The following is a 12,501-nucleotide window of genomic DNA, read 5'->3' on the forward strand; positions in this document are numbered from 1 at the left end:
CTATTACATTATTCTATAGGGACAGTGCCTTACCTCTACCTGTATTTATTTGTTTACTTATTTATCCATAGTTTCAAAGTTTGGATTTCCAAGCACTTTAAAAAGTGTCCTCAGTAACTTCTTTGTAATTAATTAATTAATTAATTAATTAATTTTATTAGCGCATAATGTATTATTTTCCCCAGGGGTACAAGTCTGTGAATCATCAGGTTTACACACTTCACAGCACTCACCGTAGCACATAACCTCCCCAGTGTCCATAACCTAATCACCCTCCCCATGTCCCCCTCCCCCCCCAGCAACCCTCAGTTTGTTTTGTGAGATTAAGAGTCTCATGGCTTCTCTCCCTCCCCGGTCACTTCTTGTTTCGTTTTTTTCCCTTCCTACCTCCCACGACCCTCTGCCCTGCCTCTCAAATTCCTCATATCAGAGAGATCATATGATAATTATGTTTCCCTGATTGACTTATTTCACTCAGCGTAATACTCTCTAGTTCTATCCACATCATTGTAAATGACAAGATTTCGGGGTTTTTAAAAATTTTTTTATTTATTTCTAATTTTTTAATAAACATATAATGTATTTTTATCCCCAGGGGTACAGGTCTGTGAATCGCCAGGTTTACACACTTCACAGCACTCACCATAGCACAGATTTCAGGGTTTTTTTTTAATTAATTAATTATTTTTTTCAGCGTAAGATTTCGGGGTCTTTTGATGGCTGCATAGTATTCCTATATATATATATATCTCACAACTTCTTTATCCATTCATCTGTTGATGGGCATCTAGGTTCTTTCCATAGTTTGGCTATTGTGGACATTGCTGCTCTAAACATTTGGGTGCACATGTCCCTTCGGATCACTACACTTGTATCTTAAGGTAAATACCTAGTAGTGTGATTGCTGGGTAGCTCTATTTTCAACTTTTTGACTCAGTAACTTTTTTATTTTACATAATCTTCCTGAGGATTCAATTATATTTTCTCTAAAGTCTTGTTTGGATTATATTACTAATTGCTCCCTTGGATGTTGTGGGGGTGGCGGGCGTCTTTCATTTCTCTCGTGGTGCTGATTTTCCTAAATGGTTGGTGAGTCTTGGCAGTGAGTTCTGGAAATTTTGCTACTTCTGACTCTTGATCAGCCCTCTGTGAAAGTAATGCCTATTACTGCAGTCTGACTTCAGTACTGTGGGGAAGCGGCCAGAGCTATGTGGACAGTTGGATGTGTCAATAGCCAATCTTTTGACCATAGAGCTCCCTGCTCTTCCTGGGTGTTGCCAGACACCCAGGGCACTATCCCGTCTCTCTGGTCTAGAGAGCACGCTCCCTGCTGTGTTGGGGGATACCTTTCTCTGCTGCTTGCTATTCAGTAAGGAGGACCCTGGGAGGGCGAGTGCACCGGAGAAGGTGGAAGGAGAGTGTATGCCGGAACTACGGCACTCCAGGTAACCACCCTGTCAGTTGCCCAGCATCCCCTTCTGCTCCCGGTGTTCACAGCTGTTAAGCTTGGAACGTTCCCAGAACACACCCGCCTCCTCCAGCAGTCTGTTCTTGCCCGCACTTCAGGCTGTGGTTTCAACTTTAATTCCAGTCCTGTCTGTTCTTTGTCTCTCAGGGATATTCTAGTTCTCTGGAGGGGGATCCCTTCTACTATTTCAGATCCATAACGGATTAAAAAAAACCTGTATCTCTACTCTTTCTTTCAGGGATTTGGAGCAGGGAGGGATAACGGAAGTGTGATAATCGTTGATCTTGAGCTGATCTGCCTGTTGATCAGCTAATGTACTAACTTTGAATCATCTCTCGGTTTGGCTGTTATGTTCACTGGGCAAAAAATTTGTACCTCCAATTTGTTAAAATGTCCGCTTCCCAAATCCTACAAGTTCAGCGACTGTTTGTCCCACCATGTCTCTGTTATTTGACACTATGCCTAGCTCATGACAGCTATTCAGTAAACATTTGTTCATTTAGTATATAATACACTCTGTTTTTTTTAAAGATTTTATTTATTTATTTGACAGAGAGAGAGACACAATGAGAGAGGAAACACAAGCAGGGGGAGTGGGAGAGGGAGAAGCAGGCTTCCCGCTGAGGAGGGAGTCCAATGCAGGGCTCGATCCCAGGACCCTGGGATCATGACCTGACCCACAGGCAACCACTTATCGCCTGAGCCACCCAGGCGCCTCTATATAATGCACTCTTGAAAGCGTCTAGTTTAACTGTTCATGATCATTGATAATTAATACAAACCAATATAGATTAAGCAAGTTTATTCATAGCATAACTAGGATAACTATGTATTTTTAAAATACATATATTTTAAAGCTAAATCCCTAGGAACAGATTAAGTTACAAGCTGTAGACGATCCAGGGCAGAGCTGAAACTACGGTCTTGGTTTTCCTAGCTCTGGGCCTTAACAGAGGGACTTGTTAGCTCTGCGGCTCTAATGAGATACACAAACCATGATGCCTTTCCATTACGTGACATGACGCCAGCCATGTACTTTGGACATAGGAGTGTGATGTGGGAGTATGGAAACCAGGCCAGGCAGGGCTAGAGGGAAACCATAGCCGCCTTAGCTCCATGTCGCTCTGTATGGCAGGAGAGGGACCAGGTGAAGATCTCAGCCACCTCTGCCCTGGGCTACATGTTGCGTCACGTTTACAAATTCAAGCCTGGACTCTCCACCCGAAGAGAGATCTACAGTTTCCTAGTCCCGCTGCTGCTTAGCTTTCAGGATAACAACCCTGAGGTAGTCAAGGTATTGATGACCTCAGTCCCGCAAATCAGCCTGATTCATTTCTCTTTCTGGTAGAGCATTGCCTCGGGCTCTTTTCATGAGCCCAGCCTTGGCTTTACATTTTATACCGACCTCTTTGGTGTCGTCCTCCAGGCTAGCTCTGAGCACTTTCCCCCTCACCTATCCTGATACAGTTCTCTTCCCTGAAGCTGTTTATGTCCCATGTCATGCCCAACGTCCCGTGTTTCTCACCTGATCCCAGCTTCAAACCCTCACCCAAACCCTTGGGGGCTAGCTTCACGGTCTTTCCCTTAGCCTCGTGGCCTAGCTCTGTAAAGGCGTAGGAAGGAGGCTTCGGGAATTCCATTCCCTCCATCCTGTAGGCCTGCGGAGGGACCCTGACTGAGTGGACCACTGTGATCGGCTGGTCATCACTCACCCAGATATTCAAGCACGCCACCCTCAGCGATCACATCCAGGTGTTGGAAGAGACGTGCAAGTACCTGGTGAGTGTCTCTGAGAAGCCAGCCCCACCGTGCTCACGTTAGGGGTTCAAAGGCAGGATGAGAGGCTAAATAGGGGAGGGCTGACAGAAGATACATTCTTTCTGCTCCTTGATTCTCATTCTTTATTATCAGCAAACTCTTGGAATGCACATGGGTCGGGCCAGTCCCTCACTCTTCATATCCGATTCTCTTGGCAGTAGCCCAGTCTCTGCTTTCAGCGGCGAGGAAGGTCATGGGAGGAGAGCAGAATGCAATGGAACAGAGGTTTTCTGGTTACAGCTGGTAGGAAAAGATGGCAGCGGGAGTCACGGGGGCTCTAAGTCAGTCATGGCATTAAGAGTCTGTGGCTCCTATGATGCTGAGAATAGGGCAGGATCAGGAATCCTGGTGGAAAAGTAAATATTTAAGGGCTAAGCAAGTAGGTTAGGAACCACCATTAATAATTTTAATACTATGGATTTTGATGCTTATACCTCCCATAGGTAGAGCACTTTAGAGTTCACAAAGCAGTTCTATATCCATTATCCCACGGGAGCCTTACAATTATGTGAAAGAGGTTGGACAGGTTTTATTGCAGAAAACTGAAGCCAGTGCCAGGGCCAGGATTCAATCCGGGGTCTCCTGGCTCCACATCTGTCGTTTCTTCCCTTACCATGTTGGTATGAAGGAGCAAAATTCTCTCTGTGACCTTCCTGCTAACGTCTGCCTCGTTGCTAGGGCGTGGGTGTCTGAGGCTATAGGTTTGAGCACTTTCCACTGGCTGAAGACAGAACAGTGGTGCCTGTGGACAGGGTGAGAGGGTTAGGAGCGTTCCCAGGGCTTCCCACCGCCAGCTCCTTGTCAGCACTACCCCCTCTTTGGCCTCACAGGTGAGCACAAGCAAAACCCAGCTGGTGGGGGACTTACTGTCCCAGAGCTTCGACTTCCTGAAGAGTCCTCAGTCCTTCCTAAGGGCAGCTGCCATCAACTTCATAGGTAAGAAGCTTCCTCCTGGCAACCCCTCCCTCTTCAACAGGGAAGCCCTCCTTGACCTTCTGCCAGGACTGAGCCAGAAACATGGTACCGTGAACTGGGTCACCTCCTTCTTTAGCTCTGATGTAATTAGAGAGGTTGTCCTGGGGCCAGGCTCCGAGTCCCTGTTAGGAAGGCCGGAAGAGGAAGAGAAGGCTATGTGCCTTTGCCCTGCTCTGGGAAGGTCCACCCCAGCTGTCTGCACTTTGCAGCATTCAGAAGGGAACCGTATTCATTTGAAAGGGGAAAAACTATTGCTTCCATGGGAACCCTGTGCATTTTAAAACAAAACAAAAATTTTTTAATTTTAAAACAAAAATATTTTTGTTTTAAACTAGGGTAGTCGTACAGTATGTATGGATGTTAGAAAACCTAAAAGATTCAGGTTGGCAAAAAAGAAGAAATTAAATAATGCCAGAAATTCTAAGCATTTGGATTTAACCACTGTTAACATTCTAGAATTTCTACACACACATACACTCACACACACACAGCCATTTTAAAAACATGAAGTTTGGTATACTATTGTTTTCCTTTGCTGGGTCACAAATACATGCCCTTACGTGCCCTTCAGCATTGCTTTTCACCACTGCGTAATATTAATTCCATTATGGGTGGATTTATGGAATTATTTAACCTGTGCTTATTTTTGAATATTGAGACTGTGTCTTTTTTTTTTTTTTTTAAGTAGGCCATCTCATCTTTTGTTTTTATAAACAGGGATAAAATCTCTACCGGCCATCATGATTATTTTAAGATGAATTTCTTAATAACTAGAATTGCTGGGACCAAAAGATATGTAAAATTTTAAGGATTTTGGTGCTTCAACTGCCCTCTAAAAAGGTTGAGTCATGGGACCCCTGAGTGGCAAAGTTGGTTGAGGATCCAACTCTTGGTTTTGGCTCAGATCTGATCTCAAGGTTGTGAGATCAAGACCCATGTCGGGCTCCATGCTCAGTACAAAATCTGCTTGTGTGTCTCTCTCTGTCTCCCTCTGCCTCTCTCCCCCATGCTCTCTCTTTCTAAATAAATATAATAAATCTTTTTTAAAAAGTGAATCATTTTCCATTGTTACCAGTACTACATGCAAGTATTTTGTGGATATTTGCCAACTCTGGGTGATAGTTTAAAAATCATTACTAATTTGATAGGCGAAAAGAGTTGTTGTTTGGATTAATATTTTTTTTTATCAGAAGTGAGGTGAAATATTTTTTTCCTATGTTTATTGGCAATGCGTATTTTATTTTTGCAAATTAATTGCCTCATGCCTTTTGTCCATTTTTCTATTGGTGTGAGAACCCCATGGAGTTTGATGTCCTGGGTTCATGCCCTACTTGTCACCTGCCAACAACAGTTTTCTGGGTCACCGCTGCTCTGAGGGTTATTCAACTAGAACACTGACATGTAAGCTACAAGGCATCTCATAGAAACATTTCTTGCTAGAACTGGTTTATAAGCTTCCGTGTTTGGGACCAAGGGGTAAGGGTGGCCCAAAGATCCAGGAATTCTGGAATGACTTTGCATCTGTCCTATCTTTAGGATTAACAGCTAAGAAGCTAAACATGACTCAAATAGATGATGATGATGTGGAGGTCATACAGAATGGTGAGTCTGAGCCTTGTCCCTGAGATCTGGGTGACATGAGGCAACAGGACAAGACAGAAAGCGGGGAAAAGAATTCCTTAAGGACATATTTTGTTACCTGAAATAAAGTATATTTTTACTATTATAAATAGTATACATATACATATAGTATACATATAACAGTAAAAAATTGGGCACCTTCCTTGCTCATTTGGAGGAACATGTGACTCTTGATCTTGGGGTTTTGAGTTCAAGCCCCATGTTGTGTGTAGAGATCACTTAACAAAATCTTAAAGGGCGCCTGAGTGGCTCAGTGGGTTAAGCCTCTGCCTTTGGCTCAGGTCATGATCTCAGGATCCTGGGATTGAGCCCCACAATGGGCTCTTTGCTCAGCGGGGAGCCTACCTCCCTCCACCCCTCTCTCTGTCTGCATTTCTGCCTACTTGTGATCTCTGCTTGTCAAATAAATAAATAAATAATCTTTTAAAAAATAAATAAAATAAAATCTTCAAAGACTAAATTAAAAAAAGTAGAAAATGAGGCTAAGTCAGAGGAAGAAAATGAGTTATCTATTATCGTGCTAGTTAGAGAAAAACACAGCTTACAAAATGTTCTAGTCACTCAACATTTATCATGTACTATCAGCTGCTACCTACAGTGGTATTCAAGGGAGAAACACCCTGTCCTCTGAAGAACTTGCAGTTTTGTGTTCTCTTTTATTGCAGTAAAATATTTTTAAATTTCTTTATATTTATAGAAGAAATACATGAATATAGTCTGTTTGCAAAAAGAAGTAGAAACATTATTGATAAAGTTTTTGTTTTTTTAATTTTTTAAAAATTTTTTATAAGATTTTATTTATTGATTTATTTGTCAGAGAGAGAGAGTGCACGCACACAAGCAGGCAGAGTGGCAGACAGAGGCAAAGAGAGAAGCAGGCTCCCCGCTGAGTGAGGAGCCCAATGTGGGACTGGATCCCAGGACCCTGGGATCGTGACCTGAGCCAAAGGCAGTGGCTTAACCGACTGAGCCACCCAGGCTCCCCAAAGTTTTTGTTTTTAGGGTAGAGTTCTATTCACACCCAAGTCTGGTTCCTCTCCCCAATTCCCCTTATCTGTTTGCTGTAGTCCTGTATTCTTTTGCTGTACACATAGAATATATGTTATGTAATATATAATTTGTGATAGTTATCGTATGGATAGATATATAGATACAGATACACGGTTTTTGCAACTTGCTTTTTTCCCCACTCCGTATGTCGGTACATACAGATCTGCTACAATCTTGGTAGATCATTGTTTAAATCATCTCCAATTTTTTGCTATTCAAAAACTGCTACGTGAGCATTCTTATGTATGTCTCTTTGTATATAAGAATGTAAGTGTAAGTGTTTCTTCAGGCTAGTTAACCAGAAAGTAGACTTTTAAAAGCATTTTTACATTTAAATTCCATTTAATGCATGGTGTATTATTAGTTTCAGAGGTAGAATTTAGTCATTCGTCAGTTGCCCCTGGTACTCATTCCATCAAGGGGCCTCCTTAATGCCCATCGCCCAGTTACCCCATCCCCCACCCCCCTCCCCTCCAGCAACCCTCAGTTTGTTTCCCAGAGTTAAGAGTCTCTTCTGGTTTGTTTCCCTCTTTGTTTTCCTCTTATTTTATTTTTCCTTCCCTTCCCCTCTGTTCATCTGTTTTGTTTCTTTAATTCCACACAGGAGTGAAATCATACGGTATCTGTCCAGAAAGTAGACGCCTCATCATGCATTTTGAGTTTAACAGGGTTTAAAGTGAAACATTTTAACTTTCCCTCCAGTATTGACATGAATTCTGATGCCCACCCCTCTCACTTTACAGGCTTTTGTTAGTGAATATTTCAGTTCTCTTTTTTAACCCACAATTTAGATACTATGATTATTTTTTTTTCATTTTATTTATTTTTTCAGTGTAACAGTATTCATTCTTTTTGCACAACACCCAGTGCTCCATGCAAAACGTGCCCTCCCCATTACCCACCACCTGTTCCCCCAACCTCCCAGCCCTGACCCTTCAAAACCCTCAGGTTGCCCCAACCTCCCACCCCTGACCCTTCAAAACCCTCAGATTGTTTTTCAGAGTCCATAGTCTCTTATGGTTCGCCTCCCCTCCCCAATGTCCATAGCAGATACTATGATTATTGTTGTTACTTTATACAAACAATGTAGGTGTACCTGCTGTGTCATATGCTCCCTATTCCTTGTTGTATCTCTGACCATCCTTCATTTTCTTCACCCTTAAGTACACTTTTTGAAAGTCTCTTTAGTGTGGGTATCTTCCTGTTATGCTCTCTTGGTTTTTGTTCCTTTGTAATGACTTTTTCTTAAGCCCATTCTTGCAAGGTACCTTTATTAGTCACACAATTCTTGTTTATATATATTTTAGAATAATCTGTACACCCAACGTAGGACTCAAACTCACAACCCCAAGATCAAGAGTCGTATGTTCCCCTGACTAAGCCAGGAGGGGCCCCTACTAGTGACATAATTCTAGACCAAAAATTTCTTTCCCAGCATTTCGAAGATACCATACTACTGTCTTCTGGTTCTCTTTGTTGCTAAAAGAAGCCTGCTGTCATTCTAATTTTTGTTCCATTGCAGGTAATCTAGCCCTTTTCTCTGGCTGTTTTAAGATTTTTCATTTGTAGCATTCTTTAAAAGTCTAGAAAATAGGGGCGCTTGGGTGGGTCAGTTGGTTAAGCAGCTGCCTTTGGCTCGGGTCATGATCCCAGGGTCCTGGGTTGGAGCCCCAAGTGGGTCAGGCTCTCCGCTCAGCGGGAAGCCTGCTTCTCCCTCTCCTGCTCCCCCTGCTTATGTTCCCTCTCTTGCTGTGTGTCTCTGTCAAATAAAGAAATAAAATCTTTAAAGAAATAAATAAAAATAAAAGTCTAGAAAATAGTATAATAACCCTCCCTCTTCCCCCCAGATTCAATAAGTATCAACTAATGGTTACCTTATTTTCTCTATTTCTTTACCTGCACCCCTCCCGGCCAGATTATTCCGAACCAAACTTCAGACTTCATATTATTCATCTATAAAATTTTAGTATGCATTTCTAAATGATACTCCTTTTAATATTAAAACATTTAGGGGCACCTGGCTGGCTCAGTCAGTAGAGCATGAACTCTTGATCTCAGGATTGTGGGTTCCAGCCCCACAGTGGGCGGCGAGACTACTTTTAAAAAATAAAATTAAAAAAAATTAAATTAAAACATTAAAGGTGTTTTAATAATAGACATGTTTTGGAGTACAAGGCAAATGATAATGAATTTTTAAGATAAAAGAGAGTCTAAGGATTTGTAGACTATATGGGACTTGAGCTAACTCATCCGACCCCTGAGGTTGTCCATTCACTCTCTTCTGCCTCTGAAGTTAGGGGTCCCTCAGAGAAGCATTTCCTCCTCCTGAACTATAAACCTCCTCATTTCAGAGGCTGAGTCATTTGTCCAAGGTCACAGAAGTGAATTACTGGGCGAGCCAGAGCTAGACTTGCCACTTCAGGGGTCTTTGCACTAACTCATGCTCACTCCGTTGTCCTTTAGTTTGACCAAAGTCCTGAGAAAAAGGGACTGCGAATCAGGGGTGTGGCAGAAGAAGAGCTGGTGTTCCCAGTGTATATCAGAAGAGAAATTTTGCTTTACCTTCAAAACCCTGTGGTCCCTCAAAGAGCCAAACAGCCACACCTATGTTTGTTACAGTTGGTAATTTTGCCCTTGCTCCCGATTAACTGAGTTTCTTAATTATTGAAAACCTACTGTATACCAGGCACTCTTCTAAGCACTGGAATACCCCAGCAAACAAAACTGATGTTGTCTGTTCCCACCACCCCCACCCCTTCCAGCGGGGGAGGGGAGGGGCCCTAACCAAGTACATATATGTGAGCAGGCACTATGGAGAAAGTAAGGCATGGCCAAGGGTCCGGGGGTCAGAGGGCAGGGCAGGGGTGCCCCTCTGAGAAGGGGTGCGGGAGCAGAGACCTGGAGGCAGTGAGGGTTCAAACCATCTGATTATCTGAGGCAAGAGAACTCGGCAGTTCAAGCAAGAATAAGAAGTCAAAGTGATTGGCATGGAGTGAACCAAAGGAAGGAGGAGGATATGACTCAGAGGATCACAGTGGGGCCAGGATCCTACTGGGCTTTTCCGCCGTGGTGAAGATTGAGGATTTTGCTGTGGGTGATAGGAGTACTTGGTGAAACAGAGCTCATCACTTGATGAGTGATGCGGTGGCAGGAAGGGTTTGGGGTGTCTGTGATAGGTGCTGGATAGATGACTCATTCCAGTGCCCAATAGAAATGATGTTTGAGTTATTTGTTGTTCATGATCTCACCCCCGCCCCCCCCACACACAGTTTGCTTCCTTTGATAGAGAGATAAGATGGAGAGAATGTTGGCTTTTATCACCCTGCCAGTGGGTGCCTGTGCTTTTGGGCAAAAGAGCAGGTGTGTATGTCAGAATGCCCACACTCCAGTTTTGCTGTTGGGGCCGTTCTGGTCCTGCACGTGCTTGTCCTCAGGGACTTGCCCTCTGGCTGGAGCCCACTTCATTTCCTGGCACCTGCTTCAAGCTAAAAAGCTGGATATGCTACCTTTGAAGGAATGGTGGCGTCATACTTCAAAGGAAATGCCCAGCAGACACCTGGAGATGGACACGTTCTTGTTTCCTTTATGCTTCGTTACGGGTCTTTTATCTTGAGAAGAAAAAGAGGTGAATGACTTTAAAGGGTCCTTTCTTCCAAGTCAGCGTATAACGAAGAGCATGGGCTCCAGTGTCAGCCAGCCTGGTCTGAAATACTAGCTCTCTCTGCAATGAGCCATGTGAACTTGGGCACATTACTGCCTCTGTGCTTCAGTTTCTCTGTCTGTAAAATGGGCATAACAGTGCTGACCTTAAACATTGTCTAAGTATCGAATACAAATGCGTGTGTCTCACCAAACCTTTGTGTTGAGTTGACCCAGCTTCGGGCCTAAGATGGGGCAAGGTGCTGGCAGTGGCAGGTAGGGATGGCACCTGGCGCTCTGGTCAAGGGAGAATGAATTTGTTAGCCGCTGTTGACTGTAGCCGTGTGCTCTCTCCAGTCCTCTAGTGACTAGGTAGTAGCCTCTGTACCCTTGGGGCTCTAACCCTGGCTTCTGGCCCTGACATTTTGTACATGTGCTGCCTTCTCCTCATTTTTTCCAACTGAAGTCTCTACAGGGTAAGGGACCCCTATTCCCAGCAACCAGAGAATTTCAGCAAAAGTATTCTAGAATGAAAACCCTAGGCTCCTCAGTGTACCAGAGAATTCACCTTGCCTTCCTCATCCCACCCAGCCTCCAAGAAAGACTGCCCACCTTACCTAAACAGGAGGGACTTTTTCCCAAGAAAGGTAATTCTAATTACGTTTATATCCATATCCAGTGCCTAACAAGACTTGTGGTCAAGAAATCGATCTTTGGGGCGCCTGGGTGGCTCAGTGGGTTAAAGCCTCTGCCTTCGGCTCAGGTCATGATCCCAGGGTCCTGGGATGGAGCCCCACATCGGGCTCTCTGCTCTACGGGGAGCCTGCTTCCTCCTCTCTCTCTCTGCCTCTCTGCCTACTTGTGATATCTGTCTGTCAAATAAATAAATAAAATCTTAAAAAAAAAAAAAAAAGAAATCGATCTTTGTGGGATTTCCATATTCACTGCGTAGCTAATGCCGGGTTCTTTCTCCTGTTGTCAGTATAAATGAGATCAGCGTGGAGCTGTAGACTTTGATGGGCTTGAAGACCCTTTTTTTTTTTTTTTTTTAAAATGATTTTATTTTTTTTTCCCCCTTTTTATTAATTTTTTCAGCGTAACAGTATTCATTCTTTTTGCACAACACCCAGTGCTCCATGCAAAACGTGCCCTCCCCATCACCCACCACCTGTTCCCCCAACCTCCCACCCCTGACCCTTCAAAACCCTCAGGTTGTTTTTCAGAGTCCATAGTCTCTTATGGTTCGCCTCCCCTCCCCAATGTCCATAGCCCGCTCCCCCTCTCCCAATCCAATGAAACTAGGAGCTGGTTCTTTGAAAGAATCAATAGGATTGATAAACCCCTGGCCAGACTCATTGAAGACCCTTTTGAACCAAGAACAAGACTGTTCTCTTCATCCTTTGGGGGCTAAGCAATTTACCACCCTCTGTTCCCACCGGAATCTAAACCCCTGGCCACCATTCCTTAACTGGATGGCTTTAACAACCCCTACACGCCCTGCTCTATACTTCTCTACACAGCAGCCAGATTCTCTTTGAAATGTGTACACTGAATCATGTCACCCCTGGGCTAAAATCCCTTCAGCAGATTTCCACTGCTCTTCGGGTCAAAGTCTGGTCCCTTATGCTTGACCTCAAGGCCCTGACTGAGCCGGCTTCTGACTCTCTCTCCACCCTGAGCCCGTAACACTTCTCCTCTCACGAGAAGTTGTAGCCCCACTGGTTACTTTCTACACTCTGAGTAGGTGACCCCCTCCCTGACCTTTGGGAATGCTCTGCCCTTGCTCTTCTCGTGGCTCACATGTCTTCTCAGAGAGAAATTCCCAGACCGACCTAAGGAAGTCCTTCCTGGTTGTTCACTCTCATTACTCTGTTAAATGTCCTTCTTTGTACTTCATTTGTGTTTCCTTG

The 12,501-nt window shown here is 43.9% G+C and overlaps 1 protein-coding gene across 1 annotated transcript in view; it reads left to right on the plus strand.

The window, feature by feature from the left end:
- The window catches only part of LOC123946895 (maestro heat-like repeat-containing protein family member 1), a 71,379-nt gene that overhangs the window by 57,436 nt on the left and 1,442 nt on the right, over positions 1-12,501 (plus strand). The window contains exons 36-39 of the mRNA XM_046012762.1: positions 2,604-2,762; positions 3,125-3,247; positions 4,117-4,222; positions 5,798-5,863. Of these exons, the coding sequence (XP_045868718.1) occupies positions 2,604-2,762; positions 3,125-3,247; positions 4,117-4,222; positions 5,798-5,863 (454 nt within the window). The remainder of the gene's footprint in view (positions 1-2,603; positions 2,763-3,124; positions 3,248-4,116; positions 4,223-5,797; positions 5,864-12,501) is intronic.

This window comes from Meles meles, chromosome 7, assembly GCF_922984935.1.
Source record: "Meles meles chromosome 7, mMelMel3.1 paternal haplotype, whole genome shotgun sequence".
Lineage (NCBI taxonomy): Eukaryota > Metazoa > Chordata > Mammalia > Carnivora > Mustelidae > Meles > Meles meles.